General features: G+C 42.4%; 1 protein-coding gene across 1 annotated transcript in view; it reads left to right on the forward strand.

Moving 5' to 3' along the window:
• Nucleotides 1–6,733: 6,733 nt before the first annotated feature.
• ephb1 (EPH receptor B1) overlaps nucleotides 6,734–24,319 on the forward strand; it is a 177,445-nt gene continuing 159,859 nt past the window's right edge. The window contains exon 1 of the mRNA XM_085378230.1: nucleotides 6,734–6,781. Within this exon, the coding sequence (XP_085234356.1) occupies nucleotides 6,775–6,781 (7 nt within the window). The 5' untranslated portion in view covers nucleotides 6,734–6,774. The remainder of the gene's footprint in view (nucleotides 6,782–24,319) is intronic.

A 24,319-nucleotide genomic window follows, 5' to 3' on the forward strand; every position in this document is an offset into this window, starting at 1 on the left:
CTTTGCCAAACTTGGCATGCTGAAGAGAATCCAACCATTTGATTCAGCTGTGTTGGATTAGGGATGCATCAAAAAGCTGCAGGACAGTAGCTCTTGAGGACTGGAGTTGGACACCCCTAATCTACAAGATACAATGCAGCTGCATCAAGTTTTCACTCCACTCCTAGTAATTCCCAGTTTTTGAATAAAATTCCAAAATACTTGAATTCCCCAACCCAAAGGAGGATTCCATTTTTTTCCAGCCAATAACCTTGTTGAAGCTGACTGCCTGATTCAGGTTAATTCAGTTCAATTTTATTTATGCAATAGTGCCAATTTACAGCAACAGTCACCTCAAGGTGTTTAAGATTGTAAAGCAAAGACCCCACAGCATTAGACAGAAAACCCCAACAATCAGATGACCCCCTGGTGGGAAAGAAGAACCCCAGACTATATTCTAGTGCAGTGGTTCTTAACCTTTTTCGGAGGTACCAGTTTCATATATGCATTCACTGAACCCCTCTTTAGTGAAAAATAAAATAAGATTTTATTTTTAATTCAAGCCATACATATGTTTCTTAATGGTGCACAAAATGAGCCGTGCATGTCGCAGCGGAGGCTCTGCCGAACCCCTGAGACCGGCTCACCGAACCCCTAGGGTTCGATCGAACCCAGGTTAACAACCACTGTTCTAGTGTGATCACAACAGCCATGACACCTTTGATTTCTTGGACCAGAACTACCATCCAACTTGTCCTTTGCTTTACCCTTTGTTTTTATGTCAACTAGAACTTCTGCGGTATTGATCCATTTGTTTGTGCATAAGATCATAAAATGGACTGAAGCAATCTTGTCAACACTTTCCTGAGTTTTCAGGCCCTTCTCTCCATGACAACTAGGATAGGCTAGCCCCGACTCGACCCTGAGCTGGATAAGTGGTTAAGAAAACAATGGACTCGTAGGAAGGCAGGAAAGCTAAATCAAAACTAAAATATCTGATGTTTTTTTTAGGACTTACTTCTGAAAGATTGCACTGTAGAGTGCATGAAACAGGAGGTCCATTAACAGCTTATAACACTAGAACCACTGAAAAGATTTCCCATTGGCTGTAAAACCTTATGTGTCATGTTGTTAATAAATGAGGTTTAGGCATCCAAAATACAAGAAAAAAAATCGTAGCTTGGGGCAAAATTGACTCTTTCACAATATTTCCCCATGTTATGGTGACAAATCCCTCCCCATACGATTTCATGCTGGGAATGGAGAGGTGGTATGAAAGCCAGAACATACAGGAAGAGATACGTTGAATACTAATTTGGGTAACATTGTACTCAAACATAATTTTTTTTATCTTCTTTTTTTTCACACCCTTTGCTCAGTAATTATGGCTCGCACTCCACCCATCTCAATTCCAGCATTTATTTTCCTCTCATCCACACATCTGTTTTGTGACTATAGTGTGTACTGCTGTTCTACTGACGAACTCTTTCAAGAGACAGAGATCAAAACAGGCAACTAAAGTACTGCTGCCGGAGTAGTTCTCCTCACCGCTCCTATTTGTAGCACAAGAGGACAACACATTCAGTCTTTAGGGCCGAGACGAACAAAAGAAAGTGAGAAAATGTCAAAAAATGCTGTTATCTGAGTATAAACCACGTATTTAAAGTAAATTCTCTTTTTTTGTCGTTGAAGTTGTTGTTGTTGGTTTTACAATAATAAGGAAGTTTATTATATAATGAGCTTTTTGTATCAAAGTGTTTGTTGTTTTAATGGAGCATATAATTATTAAACTGAATAATAACCCGTGTCATATTACCTGTTCCAGCATACTGAGGGGGCAACACTTAAGAAGCAGTAAATGATCATCTGACTAAACAAGACCCACCAGCAATGAGTTCATTCACTCCCATCGTCTGTGTTAAAGCCAGACTGAAGTGCTGCTGTCTTGGTATTCAAATGCATCACTGGAGTTTCATTTGTTGGAGAGGTCAGCCTATGACAGGGATCAGTGTATGGCAGACGGAGGGCAGATTGATTTGACCTCTGTTTTTCTGTCTCTCTCCAACACTGGATGTTTATCCCATTTAGTGTGACAGACTCAGGAATGTGTATATATGTGTGTGTGTGTGTGTGGTGTGTGTATGTCTGTTCTTTATGCCTAGCCTTACAAAGCACTGGCCCTGACCAAGGCAGACTGAGGTTGATAGATTGTACTCAACTATCTGTCACAGGCCAGGGAAGGGAGAAAAGGACAGGTCAGAGGAGACAGAGGGCTGCATTTTGATAGTGTCCTATTGAGAGAAACGGTTCGACAAAAACAAGTGGGATAGCCTGTCACTGGGCGCTGACATGAAGCGATGAGCTGTCAGTCTAGTTTTGTTTTTCCTCATTAAGAAGTCCTTTTCCTAAATGCGGCATTTGTAGCCAGAAAACTACTTTATGATCCTCTCTGGCTGAGTGCCCCATGATAACATGTTCAGCGATACAAAACACAATCTACCATGTGTCAAATGTTGTTGTTGTCAAGGCGCCTCTTTTGACGGCAGTGGGAAAGGTTGGTGCATAAATTGAAAGGTGTATTACAACAGAAGGGGGCTGAGGCCATACGGTTAATAGGAAAGCTTCTTAAATGCTCCAAGAGAAACAAAGTAGGGGAGTGAATGAAGAACCCCATTAACCTTATCTGTGATTAGAGACCCCTAATCACAAGCAAATGAATGCATCCTAATCACCAAGGCCATCAAGAAAAAACAATTAATCAGCGAATCATTATCAAGCACGTACATGATTTTGGATGGTACTGGATTTCACATGGGGGTTTTTTTTTTTTGTGCTTCTGTGCTTACATGTGTGTGTGTGTGCACACGCGCTTGCATGTGTGTGTGGTTTGGTGTGTTGCAATCAGCCACTCCACATGTGCAGATTTAAGTGTGCATACATATGGAGTTTCTTTTGTCTGTTTTATGCAGCAATTTTAAAAAAAATAGAATTAAGGGCAAAACTATTGACACCGCACTCCAAAAAAAAAGATGAAGTTTTCAACCCCAAAATTTGGTTTGCTAATCTGTGGCTTGCACATGTCTCTTGGACTTCCACCAAAAGTGAAAGAGCAGGTGAAACTTGTAATCTAATCACTACTTGTAAAAAGACGAATCTCGGTTTTAATTTATGAATTTATGAATTTATTTATTTCTATGCTTTAATTTTAAAAATCTGTTCTCTCTGAATGTATAAAGCATAACAGGTAAAACTCTCATTAACACATCCTCTTTAACATTGACTCACTGAATCTTGTATAAACACACACACACACACACACACTTGAAAAATGTGATGATGCTCTTACTCATTTAATGTACAATCTCCTCATTGTGTTATTTGGATTAATGGTAACAACGTGCTTGAATCTTGAATAGAACTGATGTGAGCTAATGACTTATGAGTCAATCTACAGCAACACCGTCTTTGCAGCCTCTCCAAGGAGGAGAAACGGATCTCTTGTATCTCTTTCACATTCTCACACGATAGCCTAAATATTTATTATGTCTATCTTGCATGTGCACACTGGTATTGTCGTGTCCATTTGCATTGGTTTGTTTGGTTGTTTCCACTTCTGCAGCCTGTCTGTGTGTCTGTGCTCTTCGTCAGCAAAGTGTAATGAATATCTCTGAAGAGACTGTGTGCTGATAGCAGGGGACAGGTACCATCAGATTTGGCATCATGGGCAGATTAATGAGAGTGCTGTATTTAGATACAGTCCCGTGTCCTTGTCTGACCTACTGCCAGAGAGTCGTTCTACTCAGGAAAAAATAGAAGAATTTATTTATTTATTTAACTTATAAATATATTATATTTTTTACAGTTCTATCTGCAATTACCTCAGGGAAAAACTGTTTGTTTGTATTTTTCAGTACATTTCCAAAGAGACTGACGTTTGGCAGGGCAGCCTTTAAAAAAATACATCTTTAGGCAAAACTAGCCGCCATCATATATCCCCTACAATGAGCTGATTTTCCATCTCCTCTCTTGAGCTGTGACCCAGAAAGTACAACTGTGCCTGGGACTCGCAGTGGGTCCTGACCCTGTATTTGGAGAACACTGGTCCAAAGCACATCTGTATTCAGCACCAGCGCTGTACTCATATTGTCAATGGCCAGCACACAGTCCCCTGAAGATGGATGAAGCTAAAGTCTGGCCTAATAACCAGTCTATACCCTCAGGGTGGGTGTAGCACTGCACTCCTCTGTCACCTGAGTCCCTGCGCTGTCTCTATATTGACTTAGGCATTTCATTTTCAGGCATTCATATTCATTACCGGACAAACCTTCCCAGCTTCTATTGTGTCTGGGAAACATCTCTCTTTCCTGCCTTTCTTGTTCTGGACCATTATCTTTTCTGTCTGCTTGTCACCTGCTATACCTGCTACTACAAATCTAAATAATGAGTAAGTTTGAGCAAACACTGCTGTCCCCACTTATTTATTTTTTCATCCTAAAAAGTCTTTCTTGTGTATTCCTGGTTCCTTTTGTTCTTTTTAATGTCGTCACTGTACAGAACTAACTAAACACCACTTTTGTTGTTGGTGTTGTTGTTTTTTTCTTTCTGGGAACCGAATGGGAATAAACACATTGGGCTTAGAGTGGAAGACGCTGGCTGAATGTTGACAGATCAAAAACTCAATAAATTTAGGGTCAACTCGCAGAGTGTAGTGCACAAAAAAGATTTAATCGCAGACAACTCCGAGAATACCCCTGTTGGTGCAGGTACCTTTTGATTTGATATGATTCTGGTGTTGGAACAGAGAAATGAAAATAGAACAGGGATGGTGCAATTGTAGGCTTAACCATGCTGAAAAAAAATCAGGCCACCGAGAGAATGAGAGGCTCTCTACAATGCGTTTGGGCTCACTATTGGTATTGGGCCGGGGCTCTCAAGCTGAAGTAGGCAAGTACTTGTTCGGCTTTGCGTGGATCATTATCAGAGTGCTGTGTGGGAGAGCGGGTGCACGCGCATCCGTGTTATTCTATGTGCTTGTTTGGCCGTGAGTGTAATGTAAGGGAGGATGTGCTACAGCAGCCGCTCTATTGTTCCTCCCTCCCCTACTCTTCCTTCCTTCCTCATCCCCAGGGTGTGCACGGCAAACAGGGACAGATTTCTCCTGTACTTGGAGATGACCTGTGGAGTCATAGGTGATGATGACTGGCCGGGTGAAAAATAAGGCCAGGTGGCTACGAAAGACTGAAAAACCAGCCAGTACCAGAGCCCGTGCTGCGCTGTGCCATGCCACATCGTAGTGCCACTCCTCACCACACCATTAAAAATGACAAATGCCCTCATCAGCTGCTTCCCCAGGTTAGCAACCGCTGCCTGATGCTCCTGAAGCCTTGCGTCTGCCCCAGTTCATCAGCTGGAGTTTGCCACAATTGGGACAACCATTTATTAAATGTGAGTCACCTTTCATTTTTGTCATTGCAAAGGTTGGGAGCAGAATAAAAAAAGAGATAGAAAGCAGTCAAAACAGCTCAAGTGTTGTTGGATAAATGCCGCACATATTTAAGTGTATTCCGTTATGCTATAACCTTAAGACATATACAGTAATTTTAGAAGCTGTGGACAATAATAAAACCCCCAAGATAAAAGTCATCCTTTATGTCCAGTAAAACGAAAGCAGGTGAAAAGTATCTGGGACAGTGTACTGTGAAGGGACAGCACTGAAGTATTAGGCCAGCCAGTGGCCTGGGGTAAATTCAGACCTATTCAGGCTGCAGATTAACAACTCCATCCCAATTCTTCAGCTCCAGGGACACGGGTAGGGGGACACATCTATCCCAAGACAGGTGTATGGTTCTGGGCTACAGGGCAGCAACTGTCCCTCCCTCCGCTGAAGCGGACCCTGGCCCTCTGTGTCCCTGCAGGGAAAAGCCCATTGTGTGCACCATCTGTTGCCTCACAGACACACACAAAAGGGGTGACGGGGACAACGGGAGGGAGCTGATGTGCAACGCCTGTTTTATATCATTAGGAGGTACAGCTGAATTTGTCAAAGCTATTAAAGAGCATTTTCAGTGCAAATAGGGCTTGAACCTGTGGGCACAAGTGAAGCTGCCAAGCTATAAAATCAGCTTTATTATTCATTCGCGTATCTGGGAAGTCCACTCAAAGTGATTCAAAATGAAATCAGCTGTGATTTTTAAGAGACTGATGAAATGATACTTTGAACCAAAGGTGGATGGGCTGCAGAGCAAGTGGTTCTCACAGTCAGAGTCAAGCTTTACGGGGTAAGCTCGACTCTAGGTTTGCTTGACTTGTAGGTGCAGCTCTGAGCCGACTGGTGGCGTTATTTCCCTTCACTGTAGCGGATACCGCTTCAAATAGGTCAAGGAAAAGTTTTGTGTTTTGACAATGTGCGGTGGGAGGAGCGCCGGGTTACCGATTGGTTAGTGAGTTTCAGCTACCAGTCGGTGATTGGCCCCGGCCCTCTAATGGGGCTGTGAGCAGGCAATGTCGGGTCTCCCCCACCTACTCCACCTACACCCCCTCCCTGCCTCGCACCCCCTTGCTCGCTACACTTCGCTCCTTCCTCGCACCACTGATTGTCACACATTGTTTACTACGGCTTGAAATGTGACACACAACAGAGGCTATCTGCTGGAGTACCGCTCTGACAACTGGGATTCTTTTTGACGCGCCCCGTGCGTCTTGGTTATTTGGGGGACAGGCTGTGGAGACTACCCTTCTGCCATGACAGTGGATTTGTTTGCGCTCTTATGCGTGCTGGTCATCACATCCTCTGCGATGGAAGGTAAATAAGAAATTGGGACTAATACTTGCCGTATATGTGGACATGACTCTCTCCGAGGGGCGCTTTGTAATGTGGGGGATGCATGCAAGGTTCTGTGTGAGGCAGCGCTGCGTCCGTGGCATGCAGAGCGATGCCATGCACGTGGGTCGCTGTGGGCATCCAGTTATTTCAGAGCAGCATCCTCCGGCTCCGCTCGTGTAACTCGTACTTGTGAAGAACGAGACGTTGCATGATTAAAATGCGTTCACAGCAGCGTGTGATAGTTTATCAGTGACTGTTTATCTTTATTCTATACATAAGTGCAAGCCAGCAGAAGCCTCCGTTATTATTTATGTTATTTTCTTATATTTCCTTTTCCCCCCTAAGTAGTGTTTTCTCAGGGGGATGCAAGCGCTCGCATTTATTTTCCTTTTTTTTTTAAATTAAACTAAATTACTACAACGAAAATCCACCGTGCATTGTTCTGTGGCACTTTGAATTGGCGAGGCAAACTCTATTAGACTGTGTTGATGGGAAGTTTCCCAAGATGCACTTTATGCTGGATTGCATTACGTCTTTTTACAACTGGAAAGCAACTACAAAAAATAGCCTCTCCCTTTCTGTCGACTATGCCCTGATTTTTTTCTTCTCTTCGTGCATCTCCTTTCCTCCTTCTCTATCTGTGTCCGCATCTGCTCCTGTTTCCTTTCTGTTCCCTCTCACAGTCATCTGGACAAGCGTTGGTGTCAGTAGAGTGGTAGCCAATATCACCTCAGTTAAACATGTTTTTCATTTCCGCTGTGGGACCCCAGGGACCGGACACTAGGCTGCTGCCTGCGACATTATCTGCTGCACGGATAGCCCAGAGGCATGGTGGATATATAGTGTCTTCTCTCGTGTTATTGTACAGTAGCAGCCTCTTTCTAATATAACATACACTAAAGCACACCGGCTTCCCCTTGGCTGTCTGTATCCACTCCCACAAACAAGTAAATTAAAAGCACAGTTAAAATGTGTTTTCTCACACACAGGTTTTCTCTTTAATCGTTTACAACTCTCCTCCTGGGCTGTCCCCAGCTCTGGCGGTACTCTATAATTTGGCGGTGGCTTTCTTGTTTGTGCTCATCAGATTTCGACACTGATAAGGATACCAAGCCCAGGCCCAAATTGCTACCTCTGCAAGAATGGATATTCTGAGGTTCAAATGTTTACCCTGTGTGAAATGACAGCAAGAAATGTAATTTTGGAGAGATGAGTGGAGGATGAGAGGGAGGAAAAAAATTTCCCTGCTTGGAAAGAGGTGTGGGATTTCTGCTTTGAAAAAAAAAAACGGGATGGGACTGAAGCAGATGGGCAGGGAGATGGCCCCTGGGTTACCTCAGTAACAAGGATGAAAGCGATTTCCTTGTTTTTTGATGCTAATTGAAAGGAGGTTGCCCCATGGGAAGGTTAAAATCTTTGCTGATCTGAACTCCAATCTGTTGCTCTTTCATTTTTTTTGTCTGTGTGTGCGAGAGAGAGAAAGCGAGAGGGATTGAGCGGGGGCCATTGATCACATTATCCCTGCCTATCCTGTCACCCTTAATCTGATTAGTCCAAATCTGCTGATAATCACAAAGTGTCAGGGATCTGTTTGTATGCGGCGGGTGTCGGGGTATCCGTGTAACTTTAGAGCCACGACCATATAGAAGGCTGATTGTGATGAATTGAATGGTTTATTTGACCTTACGCATATGGTCGTAGTAAACAACAATTACATCATCGATTCAGACCCTCAAGGCCACGTACTGATGAACTGTGGGATGAAAATTATAAGGAAGAAGTACTCCAAGTGTGATTGCATGGGCGGTAGGCTGTGGCTCAGGAGGACGAGTGGCTTGCGTCATCATATCAGGTGGTTGACGGACGGTGGTTCAATTCCTGTAGTGTACCCGATGAATCTGCCGCAGTGTGAATGTGTGAGCGTTAGTTTAAAGCGGGTGAATGAGGGTTGTTGTAAAAAAAAGTGCTTTGAGTATTCAAATTGAATACAAAAGTACTATATAAGTACCAGTCTATTTGTCTCGAAGGTGGATTTAAACTCCAGCTGCAGCATAAATACTACACCACACATCAAGGCAAAATATCAACTTACAGAAACACATTCACTGGCGAGCTATTGAAAAGGTGCAGAGAGGCGGTCAGAACCAGAGCAGAAGGTTATAACAGTTAAGTGTGAAGACAGGGCTCTGTATGGTAGCAGTGAAAAAAAGACTTCTCCTTATTATCTTCACTTTTCTTCACAGCTCTCCTCTTTTCCTCGTTTGTCTACCCTACTCTGTTGTTCCTAGTTTTCTTCCCTCATCTCCCGGTTCCGCTCTCATCTCTCTCATCGCTTCTTCAGCTCACTGTCTCTCTGGTATGCATGCACTACTTGCCAACAGCAGCAGTAATACTGCTTTGCTTAGAAAGCCACTGCTTATTTATGTTTGCCCTTAAACCAATTAGGCCCAGATAAGCCCGCTCATTTACCGGCCCAGAATGTGGTGGTGGAGAAAGCTGGAGTGGAGCGAAGGGAGGATGAAACAGCAGCGGAAGATAGACAGAGACCGAATGAGATAAAACGATGAGCGAGACAGAAAGAGAGAGGTCAGCGAGTTTCAGAAAAGATACGGTATGCATGTTTTACAAATGAGATGACTGTAAACGAACCGGGCTAAGAAAGTAAACGAGCACCCTGCTATATCAGGGATCTGACATACAGTAGATGTCTGAGCCATGGCGCAGCATTGTAAAACAGCAGTTTTATTCAGTATGAGTATGATAAGAGAATGTTAGTAATGTGCTGTAACCAGTCCCCCAGGATGCTGTGCTAAGTAGCTGCGCTGCACTATGGTGATGCATCATCCTCAAACGATGGAAGAGAATGTATTGTAGACTCCTGAATAAATAGCAATTATGATCGCTTAATCGATAGTTGTAGGTTATGCAGGTCAGCTAAGTTAAGCAGTGGTGGTGTGGTTGATTAGAGGTCAGAGGAGAGAGTATAGAAGCTTACGTTCGTACGCTTGTCTCAGTGTAAGTAACCGCTCTGTTGAAGTGTCCTTGAGCAACACACTGACTCACCTCCAGGGGTACTACACTGTGGATGACCTGTTGCTTCTCCCCATGTTGTGCAGATAATTCAGCAAGCTTTCCTCTGTCGTCTCCCACCCTTTAAACCTTGCATTGAAAACCGAGCTCATACTTTGTGACAGCAGAGTTAAAAATGTTCTACTGTTCAGTGTGTAAGTTGTGCGCGCTCACCAGCTGTGCAGAGGAGCCAGCCTGCAAAAAGAATCCTGTTGAGTCTCTAATGGATTTTAATGCAAGATTGCTCTTTTCCTCTGCTCTCTCATTTCATATTATTAGACAAAAATAACAAAGGAATTAAAGCTGAACCGAGGCTCGTGGGTTGATGTGGTAAGTGTAAAAAGACATAAAGCATTATTTGTGTGAGGGGCTCACGTGTGTATTTTAGCCGCAGGCGCTACTGCTGACCTGGGACCACCTGAAGTAGAATTCAATTTCTCCCTTGTTTTTTACAGCCATGTGTGTATTGTGCGTTTGGGTCCCCATGTTGTGAGTATAGCTCTAAAACACATTATAGCTGGCAGGGGCAGCAGACATGGCCTCATCCCATAATAGAGGCTTTATTTTGCCCACAGTGAAAAGACGACTTGTTGTTAAGGTTCGCTTACATAGCTTACTCAGCTTACTCAGCTATGACGACCCCCAGTGCAAACCCCCTACGTGCAGCTTGTGTACCTGCAGTCCTGCAAAAGTGCTTCTTTTCCTGTGAAACTATAACACTTCCAGCGCACGCAGTGCGAGGAACATTCTGTGAAGGGTTTCCCACATTTTCAAAATGTGTTTCACTTCCTCCTCCTCATTCTCTGCGTCTCTGCTTCCTTTCTCACTGTCTTCCCTCAAAGCCCACGTACACGTGACATCCACAGAGAGCACCCCTCAGAGTTCACCTTACCCCAGAGACATCTGAGCCATGGGATGGCCAGATGGTGGATGCAGGTTGGGAGCTTATGCATGTGCACATTTTTTGTGCACAGCCCCCCTCCCCAGTGTGAGAATGAGTTCTGTCAAGGTAGAGCATAGAAAGAGAGAAATAAAGCACTATGCGCTGTATTGCAAGCGTCTCCTCTGCATCCCGGTCCATTTTAATTACTGAAATGGGACTTGCATCGTGGATATCTCATGTTTTTTACGACGCTGTTTTCCAGTGTCGTCCACGCATTTCCGAGCCCAGAGATTTACCGCGGCGATGCTATCAGCAGTGTTAGGTTCCTACCCGTCTTGCTTCGTGCTTGGCCCTTATCTGAGCAGGTGGCCGACTGTGGGACGAGAGCTACGGCCTTATCTGTGCGATCTCGGGGATAAGCAGACCCACTGCATCAGCAACATACGAAACGCATTAGAGCACAGGAGTGAAAGCGGTGACGCTCGTGACACAGTTCAACCTCAAACTGTGTGAGTCATCTGTTTGCTGGTGAAGCCAGATCGCTCAAATGGTGAGCACACAACAGGGAGAGAAGCACGCAGCGCGCTCAGTGATTAGACTTGATGTGCACAAGAGCACAAACTTTGAGAGAACCCTCCAAGCCACACCTAGTATAGGAAAATGGCAATGCAGGTTATTGATTGGCTGCAGTGACCCAGCTTCTCCACCACTCATGGATGGTAGTGTGAAAAATGTGCTTTTTCTAATTCTTTTTTTTCAGTCTCAGAGGCTGTTTTTCCTCTCCATTATCACCTGTCCTACAGATTGGGTGACAGTTGTTCAGTCAGCAGGAAAGGGGAGCCTCTTCAATATCTGTTGAGCTGAGAGGTGAGAAGAAAAAGCATTGATCACCGAGTCTTATTTCCCAGTGTTCACGCAGCCTTGCTCCTGAGGCTGTTATACTTAAAGCACCATTTCAACCACCTCTCCTCCATCCCATGGTCCCTTAAGCTTGTCCATTTCAGCTTCTCCTCACCAACTCAGAGTCAACCCAGGACCAAAATGCTTGTTACTGACTTTTTCAGAAGTTCTTCTTGCCTGTTAGATTGTTCTTATGAATTTAATATGAGGGTGCAACCTTTAAGAGCCTGTTAATAGTGCAAAAAAAAAAAAAAAGACATATGGCACCATGTTTTTATTGCTGATCAAATAAAGTTGTTAAGATAGACCCCTTTCTTTCTATTTCCCAGTAGACTTTAGGAAATATACTTTTTTAGACATAAATAACTGTGTAGTTATATTAAACCTCTGTCTACAGACGAGCACGACGGATACCATTTATCACCTAGCTTCACCTTTCATGTCACCATTTTAGCATTAGCCATAGCAACGCGCCGCTACTTTCACAGTAACACATGGCTAATGTGGCTGTCAGGTAAATGCTAATAGTTAAACAGGTAACGTTGACGTGTGCATCGGCCAGGTTAACATTTCTGATCTCTTTAATCTCACTCTTTGATAATTCGGTATTGTTGAAGTGAGAGCTTCACTGACCTTTTCAAAAAGGGTGAAGTGTGCATCACTGTTGATATTGATCCTGTTAAAAAAAGAATTTTAATATTGATTATGATCAGAGTATTGTTTTTTTATTTTTTTTATTGGCAGCCAAAGTGCAAAGTACAAAAGGCACCATCTCTGGCTGTGGGAGTATTAATTCGGATGGCGTGGGTATTTTAAGTAGAAATATATATTCCAGCATGTTTTGCAATGAAGTGTGCTACTTCCACCTGAATAATTTGCCAGTTATTTCACTCTGTTTTTATTTTACACAGCATTTTAGCCTTCTTAGTTGCATTTTGGCTGTAGATTTGTTTTTTGTGGTTGTAAGCGCAGGGTACACTCCCGTCTGTAAACTCTTATTTCCCAAACCTAACAGCCTTTGAAAAACTGGCTATTTCTCCCTTCTTCTCCCCAGTTTTTTCCCCCCATCTTTCCCCCTTCCCCCCGCAGACGTTTTTGGTTAAAAACAGATGCATTTATAAAGCATTATAGGGAAAGTGAAACATGAGCCTGTCGTCCTGAAGATGTAACAGGCACAGCATTGGCAGAAAGAGAGGAGGGAGACACGTAGTGAATCAGTGTTTTTGTGACTTCCAATGCGTGGGAAACTTGAAACGTCTCTTTTAAAGTCTACAATCAAACTGATAAGAATATCAGCTAAGAGTACATGCTTGATAACTACACACTGTGTTTATTCAGCAAATCCCTTGCTGCAGAAGTTTAGATGTGCAATATATGAAGCTGCCACCATGCAGGAATTTTATAAAACTGTGGGACTTTTGCATTTAAAGTGAATTAGCAGCCCAGCGGATGCTGTGTCTCCAGCGCTCAGAGGAATTAAAGGCAGAACGTTAATAGGGCTGAAATTACGGTTGGTGGTGGAAGCTGCTCCACTTCTGATTAAATAAAAGCCGGCTCCTCTACAGGCTGTTTCTCATAGGGACTGACAAGCTCTCACACACACACAAGTACAGTTGTAAATGTGCGAGAGCCTCGCAGCGCACACATACACAACGACATGCATAGCTTTGATGTGTGGAAAGGAAATGAGCAGAGACTGAGAGCTAAGGGCCTGGGCCTGAGGCCTGTCCCATTATTAATGAGTAAGTGCCAGAGCTTCTCCCAGGTTCAGGACATGTGGACATATTTCACTATTCGCCTGCCCTTCTCCTCACCATAAATGTAATCTCTTATTAACACTTAGACCCCCGGAGAGCAGTCATTTTGGTTTTCTACCTTAGACCCCTGCGGAGTCATCATTTTGCGTTTCTACCTTTAAAAGCCGGAGAGCAGTCAGTCAAATGCTGGAGTCGTTCATATGTATATTAGGTCGTTACCTAGGAATTCTGGAGGGAGGGGAGTGGGGGTGAGTGATTGAGGGGGTGGGGGAGTGGAGTGTTGCATGATGTCTTGGAAGCGGTTTCGTGCCATAGTTCCAATTATCTGTGGGTTTCCCAGGTTTGCTGACCAGCAGTCATTTACCGATGGAACCCTGTAAACCCCCCGCAAGATGACAATTGCAATAAATGCCATTAGTTCAGGGAGGTCCATGAACCAATGAACATGCTCCATGCACCACTCAGCAGGCCATTTGTAAATATGTGTACAAATGGTTGGTTTTTTGTACTGTTTTCATCAATAAATGTCAGCAACAAAGGACATACACCCATGTGTGTTGATTTCTCCCTAAGATGGCAAACTGAAACACTCCAAGTTGGTGACTTTTGGAGATTTGTTTCCCTGGATGATTGAGAATGCATCAAGATGAAACACAAAAGGAAGCTCACCGCTTTTGTTGCTGCCATAAATGCCATTAGTTCAGGGAGGTCCATGAACCAATGAACATGCTCCATGCACCACTCAGCAGGCCATTTGTAAATATGTGTACAAATGGTTGGTTTTTTGTACTGTTTTTATCAATAAATGTCAGCAACAAAGGACATACACCCATGTGTGTTGATTTCTCCCTAAGATGGCAAACTGAAACACTGAAACACTCCACTCCCCCACCCCCTCAATCACTCACTGAGTGATTGAGGGGGTGGGGGAGCTGCTAAAAGCGGTGAGCTTCCTTTTGTGTTTCATCTTGATGCATTCTCAATCATCCAGGGAAACAAATCTCCAAAAGTCACCAACTTGGAGTGTTTCAGTTTGCCATCTTAGGGAGAAATCAACACACATGGGTGTATGTCCTTTGTTGCTGAGATTTATTGATAAAAACAGTACAAAAAACCAACCATTTGTACACATATTTATAAATGGCCTGCTGAGTGGTGCATGGAGCAAGTTTTGGGTGGCTTGCGACCTAAAATCCAAGTACACAGATGCAAAAAAAATCAGGCCACTGTGCGATGTGTTCACTGCTACAGGTACACATGTGGTAAATGCAGACGACAGATACCGTGGCAGTGCCAGGATTGTGAGTGATTGCTGAAAATGTTGAAATGTACTCACTCACTTTTTATCATTATTTGTAAATATGTGTACAAATGGTTGGTTTTTTGTACTGTTTTCATCAATAAATGTCAGCAACAAAGGACATACAAAGGACATGTGTTGATTTCTCCCTAAGATGGCAAACTGAAACACTCCACTCCCCCACCCCCTCAATCACTCACCCCCACTCCCCTCCCTCCAGAATTCCTAGGTAACGACCTAATATACATATGAACGACTCCAGCATTTGACTGACTGCTCTCCGGCTTTTAAAGGTAGAAACGCAAAATGATGACTCCGCGGTCAATTTAGCCAATTTAGCTTCCACTTCCACCATTTGACTGCTCTCGGGTTTTATAGGTAGAAAGGTAGAAGCCTGGGGATGCTAGTGTTAAACATTGGCTTCGTGGCAAGAGAGTGTCAGAGAAATTGTGCACGTATATTTGTGTGTCTGCATTTGTGTCCCATTAGCAAGAGAAATGAAAGTAGTGGTGGAGAAAAATGAAGTGCCTGCGCAGTGCAAAATGGAATGCCAGCTTCCAAGGGGGACACTGATGGGCCAATAAGTAGCAGTGGTGGGAGGACAGTTTTCACCCTGCATAACACTGAATCTCTCTGCCAGGCAAATTTCAGCCTGCCCTGTGCTGTCCACTTTTCTAGCTGGAGAAGAAAAGAGCATTTCTGGAGGTAATTAACTATTGATTTGAAGCATAGAGGGTAATGGGGAAATGAGCGGACAGTATCTCGATCTACCAGCAGCGGGCTGGCTGGCTAGAGTACAACTAAGAAAACTGACAGGGTGTGAGGAGCATTTCCTAAGTGAAACAAAGCCAAAGGTGGTTTGTTTGGGTGTGGAGTTCTGTTTTCATTTTGGCAGAGAGAAGAAGGAATCAGAAGCCTGTGAATGTCTGTTGATTGCTGCCTTACTTTCTGCGTCACATGCAGCTGTTAAACTGTGGGGTCTTTGATCAGGACGGCATCCTTGACACTTATCTTCATTTGACATCATTTCTGAGAAAAAAACACAGTGACATCATCTGTGGGGTCACAAATCCCTTGACATCACACCTCATCCAGCTAACTTCAAACTTAGGATCACACCTACTTGGATCCAAACCACTGCGGCCAAAAGACTGAAGAGAAACACACACACTGGGATTTCTTCATTTATTAGTGAGATTTTTCTTTCCTTAGCTTGCCATGTTTATGTTTGGTTTGATAGCCAAGTTAATTTGAGTCTATATTGCTGACCTTCCAGGACCAAAGGGACTAATTTAAATGAGACGCATCCCGAGTTCAATTCAAAACCAAACGTCCTCAACTTACACTTTTAACCCTGCAGGAGATGATATATATTTCACAGAGAGTGTTGCTGTGTTCCTTCCTCTTCGCTCTCCTTTGACAGCTCTGTGTGGTATTGTTTTTGTTAGCGGCGAGCTAGAGGACAAGGATTAGGACTCATTTGTGCAAGAGAACAGAGGCGACGAGGGACGAAGAGACAGAGAGGGAGCAAATGATAAGCCTGTATCTGCCTACAATCTTATTTGTGCTAATGAGGAGGCTGGTGGTTCTGGCTGCTAACCCTTAAGCACATCCAGCCTTTAGAGTGCGTATGGCTACATGTCATTTTTATGAGAGTACGTCTCCTTAGCTCTCTATGGGGATTGTGATTTAAAAAAAATGGGAAAAAAAACAACAACTCTGATGTAGAGAGGTTTTATTGTTGCTGTTAGCCAGAGTAGTTTGTGTATTTGCTGTTAGTGCAAGCTTAGTTGTTACAATTGCAGTTGAAATTTCTGAAGAATGTCTTGATTCAGCTAGTTAGCAGACTCAGTAAATCACTCTTTTCCCAAACCTCTATTGGGGCTCAGTGAACGGTATAAATTCATGCCCCTCTTCAATTGTTCTCTTCCTCCTCATTCCCTATTCTTAAGAAGTCTGTCCCTTCCCTGCTTTCTGCATTTAAAGCGGCATGCCTTTGATGTGAGCTTTACACACTGTTAGACACCCACTCAGCAGATTGACACTGATGTCTGGGCGGAGTCGGTCCATTTCTGAGAGCTGGGGAGATGAACTGCCTGAATATACTGTACACATATGGTACACAGTCAGGTAGTTTTAAATAACGTAAAGTGGGATGTGGACGTGAATGAACAGATGTGCTCATTTTTCCACTCCGGCCGTGCTGCACTCAGCTGATGACGTGTCAAGATGATAAATGTTCCTACTAAGCCAAGCTGAATGTAATTGTAGAGCGGTTTTCCTGGTGTTTTACAACTATGTCACACCGATTTTAGAGGAAGCTCAGTTAAAACCAAAAGATACATTCTTGACATTTAAGATGTCGATTGGATATTATTTAAAAAAATAAAAAATTCCACCAAATTCCCTAAACACCCCTCCAGCACAGTGTTAGAGCTTTGCTACAGAACAAGTTCAGTAATGCTGAATGATTTGTAAAGGCCTAATTAGGGAGGATGTGCATGATGTGCATGTGTGTGTTTGTGCTGTACAAATTGTCAGATGTAGTTTGTGTGTCTGTTCTAGGGATCACTTAGTTAAGATCGTGTAATTAAAAAAAGAAAACATACACATACAAACACACCAAAAAACTGTTTTATTCATCAAAACATCCACAAAACAAAAACAACATACATTTTAAGGCAGATGCAATCATTGACCAAACCCAAGACAGACACACAGTTAGAAAAAACTGGGGCAGAGACTTAACAGTGAAAATTGATGAAGACTGATTAAGGTTATAACATAGTTATGATATAGTCAGTAGGCGTATAAAAGTATTTTCAAGATTTTTCTTTATTATTTTTCTTTTTTTTTTTTACCTAAGCCAATGTCAGTACTATGAAAATGACTTGCGTCACACCTCATTTCTTTAACTTTTGCAAGCAAAATAAGAACTAGGTGGAGTAATTTATTGAAATGTGTGCAAACATCATCATGATTTACATTTCTTAAATACATGACTTTCAGATGTTGTCCATCTGCTGTAGATTGTCTTTGAGGTCTGACAGTCCCTCTTTTGTCCACCACTTGTCCAGTTTAATCTGTTTTTTTAAGGACGCTGCACATATCTCTGCGCGCCATGTAGAGACGTGCCAAGATTTCGACTAATAGCTCTTTGGGAATTGCCTTGTTGTTGCACAAATACTATTTTATGCTTGTCAAACTGTGTTATCGTTGGCATTTTCTATTGATTGAACTAAAGAAATGGGAAGAAATTATGTGTTTTTGTGGCAGGCTGCTGGTAATAAAATGCCTAAAAATACAAGTTAAAATTGGCCTGCCGTGTTTAGACACCATACTTGTTCATCTATTGAGACTGGTGTATTTATTTATTCTTGAATAATTTATAGGTCAGCGTTAAGAGGCTTAACAAACAAAACGTTCCTCTCAAAATGGTCAAGTGCAAGGACTGGACAGAGAAATGAGTGAAAAGGCAGCCAGTTTCCAAAGATAAACCTTGAAAGAGCTTCAGAAAGCTTGCAGAACTATTGCTCAAGGCTGCTTTACAAGTTACAAGAATGCCCCAATCCTTGGAAGCAAACTATAAAGAAATGAGTGGTGGCCCAAGACTTTCCCATACTGGTCCTGTGAATGGTTTAACAAATAGAAAAACAACTTGGAAGACCTGAAAAAGAAAAAAAAGAACCTATAAAATGTTATTAATTTATATAGTTCAGCTGTTATCTGACCACTTGTGTTTACTAATCAATAGGTTAAATCCATTTGTGTTATTGTATATACGCTTTTTAAGTCGTGCTTATAACAGCAATTGAAATTATAAATCTAGATCTGTGTCATGACTATATTTTCAGGGTTGGAATAGCAAAAATCTGCAGGTTGGGGAATTGCATAGAGCATGCATACTTCTGTTTTATGTGCGGTGCCTATTCTAACGCCAGCATCATCTCCAATATGATCCATCACACAACTTCATGGTGGAATGGTCAGTTTAAGAAAGTGTGTTTAAAAAAACAAAAAAAAACAAATCTAGTTTCATTTTTATGTGTTTGTTGGTGTGTTTGTCAGTACTTGTTAAACAGAAGGAGATTTCGCTTTGTGTGAGAAGAATTTTACCTGCAACTGGTATCGTTTCTTCATTAGAGTACTTGAGTTTGAATGAATCACGTTGCTGAGTTTGTCCCAACTATATATTTCAAGTGGGTATATCATGTTCCAACGTGTCTTAATGACAATATTGACTAAGTAATACTGATTATAAAGCGGATGTCTAGACAAAAAGCAGTTAGCTTAGTAGAGTCATGCAGGGGTGTGTTACAGTGTTACAGTCTCCCAGGCTTTTGTTCTCCTCACGAAAGCTTTAGTCCTTCTTTCCTCAGACAACACTAAACAGGTTAGGGAAAATAGGGAAAGTACTTCCTTTTTTTAAAAAGCAGTGCGTGCGTATCTTAGGCTGTTACGATTTGCAGACTCATGTTCATAGTTCTTCTTTCCACCTGATCAAATCATAGCAAATTTTTTTTGTCTGTGTGTTTGTTGGTGAATATGTGACCGTTGATGACTCATCTCTTTGTAAAGAAAGCCAGGTTTAGTTTGAAAGTTTGAAAAGAAAATGCCTGACCCAAGAAAATGCTTTCATGTCTCAAATAATCCAGCAGCCCACCATTCATTTGGCACTTAAGGAAGCCACTTGATATGTGAACTTGCTTTACCCGAGGTGCAACAGAGAGGCACAGATGTGTATTGCTCTCTTCGCGTGATGGTTATAACTCCTGACAAGGTCTTTGAGTGTGTCTTGTGTGCGTATTTGTGCGAGGAAATTCAAGCTTGTGTAAAATGTTTTTCAGACACCTGCCAATGATTGGCCCGAAGTGGACACCTTTTTTCTGTTATTACTGATGGCTGAAAATTTAAAAGGAGCCTGGAGAGTGACTTACATTTCTGCACTTTCTGGTTTTTTGTAATCAATTTGTGGTTCATGCAATGCTCTGTGAATCTCTTTGAACTCTTTGATAAACATCCTTTAGCAGCTTCTAAAAGGAAGAGCATGATGGATGGTCTGACGGACAGATAATGCATCTAAAAAAAAGAAAGAGAGAAAGAAAAAGGGGGGAAAAAAGAAGCAGAAAAGATGACGCGCAAGCAAGAAGCGTCCTTTCTCTTTCTGTTGTCTTGGCTGTACAGATTGATTGTGAATCGTCCAGGATGTATGGCATTGCGATCATATCATGGATCAAAGCATGGGGAGGGAATGACAGATGTCGTAAGCGTCCTTTGTTTATTTGAGAGCTGAGTGGCTGTGTGATGGATTGGCTGTGTTTTTTGGATACTAGGATGATTTGTCATCTCCTGTGTGTCCCTTTGTGTTTGTTTTAAACATTTAAAGGGGCAAACAAAAGGTTTGTCCCCTGCTGAAAAACGTCCTAAAGTTGGACATTTTGCCACCACGCGGGCATTTATAGGTTAAATAGTACAAGCCATTAAAATTATAAGCCCACGGCCGCTTTTAGGGAGTATTTTTTTATTTAATATTACTTTCAATGGGACATTTGTCAAAATTCTAGAACATTATGTGAGTATTCCTGTTAGACTAAATGTGCCTCAAAGAAATGGGGCACCAGTGGTGGTAATTGGGCCATAATTGGGCTGTTGAGGAAGGGGTTAAGTGGGTTTCAGTCAAGGTCATTTCGAGTGGTAGGCTATATGTACCCTAGAATGTCCCCCAAACTCCTGAGCATTGTAGATATGAAATTGTACTGGCAAGCTGAAATCATGCTGTAATTGCTACAGCTACACTGTAGGAGGACCATTTCTATGCTAACAGCTCCTGATTGCGCTGCCTTTCACATCGCAGTGACATCAGCACATTGCTAATTGACAGATAATTGCCAATAATCACGACATGGATCTGTGTGAGTTCAATTAGCAGAGCCTGCTGCAGCGTGCCAGCTCTTTTAAGAAAAAAAAAAGAACTGATCATTTGGCTCTTGTTTAGTAGCCTGGAGTAATCAAATTTTTCAAGAACAATTTTGGAAATGGTTGTGCATTGTGGATATGTTTGGGATTTTCACGTTGCAATGTGTACAACAGTGTTTGCTGCTGCCTTCGAGTGAGATAAAAGCCAGGGACTTGTAATGGGATCCTGTCTGTTGGGAAAAGATGGAGGAAATCGCTGGGAGCAGGAATGTGCTTGACTTGTTCGTTTGGGTCAGCGAAGGAAGTACTGGTGTCTGTTTGTGTGTGTGTGCGTTAGAGGGAGTTGTTATTGTCCAAAACTGTATTTGCTCAGCAATAGAAAAACTGAAATGTGATATGAATATCCGCTCCATTCTTCCATGAAAGTACCTGAAAATACCCCTGAAAAGGTCCCATTTAGGCTCGCTCGCAGACAATACAGTACAATGCTCCTGATGACAGGCTAACTGGGGGAGGAAATAGCCCTGCTAGGGCCAACATAATAGCGGAATATTCTGGAAGCCACAGGAGGGATTTATGGAGGCAAATAGTCTTTTCTCTAACATTCAGTGGAACAGTGTGTATGGGTTATATGTGTGTGTGTGTGTGTGTGTGTGTGTGTGTGTGTGTGTGTGACATGCTGACCTTCTTTGCTGTGTGTCCACCACGTTCTGTGATGAAGTGAGATGTGTGAATTGGAGTCTTGCCTAACCTGTCAATCAGATGAAGAGATCATTAGAGGTGTCACACTCAAATCTCTCGTCTCTCTAATCAGCTGTCATACTAACAACCCCAACTTCTCCATGTGCCCGTGGCCGGCTGCCAAATAATGACAATAATAATAATGGATTGGATTTATATAGCGCTTTTCAAGGCACCCAAAGCGCTTTACAATGCCACTATTCATTCACTCTCACATTCACACACTGGTGGAGGCAAGCTAAATGCAAGTTCATGAGTTGAAGCTGAATACACGGTGGAATTAAAGCCTTGGTTATTTTGCTCATGAATTTTGTTCAAATGGCTCATATATCAAGGTGAACACCCCTTGGTTGTTCTCTCTTCCCACATTGCCAAGGAGATGACTCTATCTTGGGGTCCGCATGTAGCTCATGTTGGATCCCTGTTGCTCTCTAACAGTGAGGGAGTGCAATTAGCGCTGAATTTGCTGAGGGTGGCATGGAACCAGAGACCTGTCACCTCTGCTTCACAGCTCAGTCTTTGAAGACACGTATGCACATGCACACGCATGTGCCTGCATGTGTGCTGCCATGCGTGGGGAAAGGGAGCATAAAATCACGGCACCTGCTTCACAGCAGGTGGTGAGACTGCCTCACCAAGACAATGTGTGTGTGGGAGGAAGGGCAAGATGCAGTGAAAGGCATATTGCATGTGATCAGAGACAGAACAGCATCTAAATGCAGGCAGTTATTTGTAATCAATGTTACCGCAGGTCCCTTTGGGTATGCTAATGTATTCTAAAATGTTAATATATTTCAGTGCCAAACCCCTAAGTTGTATCATCGGAGTGAATGAGCGATGGTGCACACCATGACAATGAGATGGAAATCTGTTTTTGGAATGTCATACAGTATCTTGGGGGAAATGAATTCCTGCATACAGTTATTGAGAAATTGCATTGCACTGTTTCTGACTGGACTCTTCAGGTAGCAACCATTGCAACTTGTTTATTAGAATTATTTGATCCAAGTTTGAAAGTCCCTTTGATGTTTCTGGTGAAGGGCTGATGTGGCACAAAATGGTCAGAAGCTCATTGACGTGGACAGGGAATTTGATAGGGTGGGCTGTAACTGACCCAAGAGACTGGCAATTGGATGTTGTAGCTGTGAAATCTCTCTTGATCATGGAACAGCTGGATATGAACTAGAGATGGCACGATACCACTTTTTTATGTCCGATACCGATACCGATATCATAAATTTGGATATCTGCCGATACCGATATGAATCCGATATAGTGTTTTTTAATCAACAAAACTGTTTTTTAAATATCTTGCTGCATTTTGTATAAGTTCATACTCAAGTTTAAAACAACAACTAAGCTAAAGCTATTCTGTTATACCTGTATGCAAAAAAAATATTTCATAGTTCAGCAATACTGATCAATCTAATAAACTTAAACCTACACCATCCTCCCTATTCTGGTATTTTAAAGAGTACTTAGCGTAAATATTAAGCAACCTAACTAATAGGGTTCCAACTCCCAGCAACAACAAAAATAAATAAATAAAAAATAGGGAACCACCCCTCACGCTCCACCTCATGATGCTTAATCGACGTAATCAACCTTAATTTGATGCAGTGTGAAAAAAAATGCACAGAAATCAATTATTTTTCAAGAAATATTAAATAGATTCAACATCTTTCTTCAACAAAATTGCAGACTGCACAGATAGTACCTTCCCAAAGGAAAAAGTACTATAGCTTACTAGGGTATATATATTAGACTTAACTCATTCACTGCCAGCCATTGGCAGTGAATGAGTTAAACCCATTGACTCATACACTGCAATTGACGGCTATAGACGTCAATGGCAGTGAATGAGTTAATAGTTACTATATACAGTAATTGACTTCTATTCCTTTTACATCAGATTAAAACTTTGGGTGTAAGATTTGGATAATTATTTATTAAAAGCTAGACATTTTAAATGAGAATAAGAAAGAAAAGTATGTCTTTGTGCCCCCTTTTCCCTGTTAATGCCCTATCGGCCCCCCTGGCTAAACTTTGCTAGATCCGCCCCTGCACAGTTACCAGCCGTCAGCTGTAGCAAAAGATCCTGGTGTAGAAAGTAATATTAAATAAATTCTAACAACAGCTTATCAAGCTTAAACGTGCTGCTGTTGTTCAGCCGCTGGTTTCCTCTTTCTGGTGCAAAGTGGGCCAAAAACAAACAAAAGAGACGGACTCGCGACAGAAAAGCCGATCAGCTGATCGTTAAGCAGTTTCATGATTGAAGTAGCAGCAAGAAGAGGCAGTCGCTCCATATATCGCTTGTTAAGCTTAACGCAGGAATGCTTTACAAACATTCAGAGATGGACTTACACACTTGCTTTACTTCTCTCGGGATAACTTTGTCGGAGATGAAATGCCGGGTTGCTAGCGAAGCTCCACATGCTATCCAGACCACCGACAGGTCCCGCATGCCACAGCCGCTCTATCACGTGATGCATACTGCTCCGAGTGCTAACGTTCTGAGGTGAGTTACGGCGTGTTGCAAGTTTTGTGAGGTGCTTTCGTGATATTTAATGGATCGGATTACATTTTTTATTTTTCTCCGATATCCGATCCAGTAATTTAGGTCAGTATCGGACCGATACCGATAGGTAATATCGGATCGGTCCATCTCTAATATGAACATTTGAGAAATAAACCAGAGGAAAAAGAAATCATGTCTATTCCTTTGTCTGTTTCTCTCTCTCGTGATACCTGGTGATTTGTTTGTGTTTTTGCATAATGATCAAAGCTACCAGATGACTTGTTTTCTTTTGACTGACATTAGACTCTTTCGTAGCTAAGATTTACATGTAGTCAATGTCCCAAATCAAAGGTCAATGGCGAAACAAGTGAGAAATGTGGTGAAATCTCTGGTCCAAAGTGGGTGATCCTAACTGAGTGAACAAGAAAAAAAC

Source organism: Diplotaxodon limnothrissa, linkage group LG18 (assembly GCF_057381915.1).
Source record: "Diplotaxodon limnothrissa isolate DT_005_m linkage group LG18, D_limnothrissa_male_GT1.1, whole genome shotgun sequence".
NCBI lineage: Eukaryota > Metazoa > Chordata > Actinopteri > Cichliformes > Cichlidae > Diplotaxodon > Diplotaxodon limnothrissa.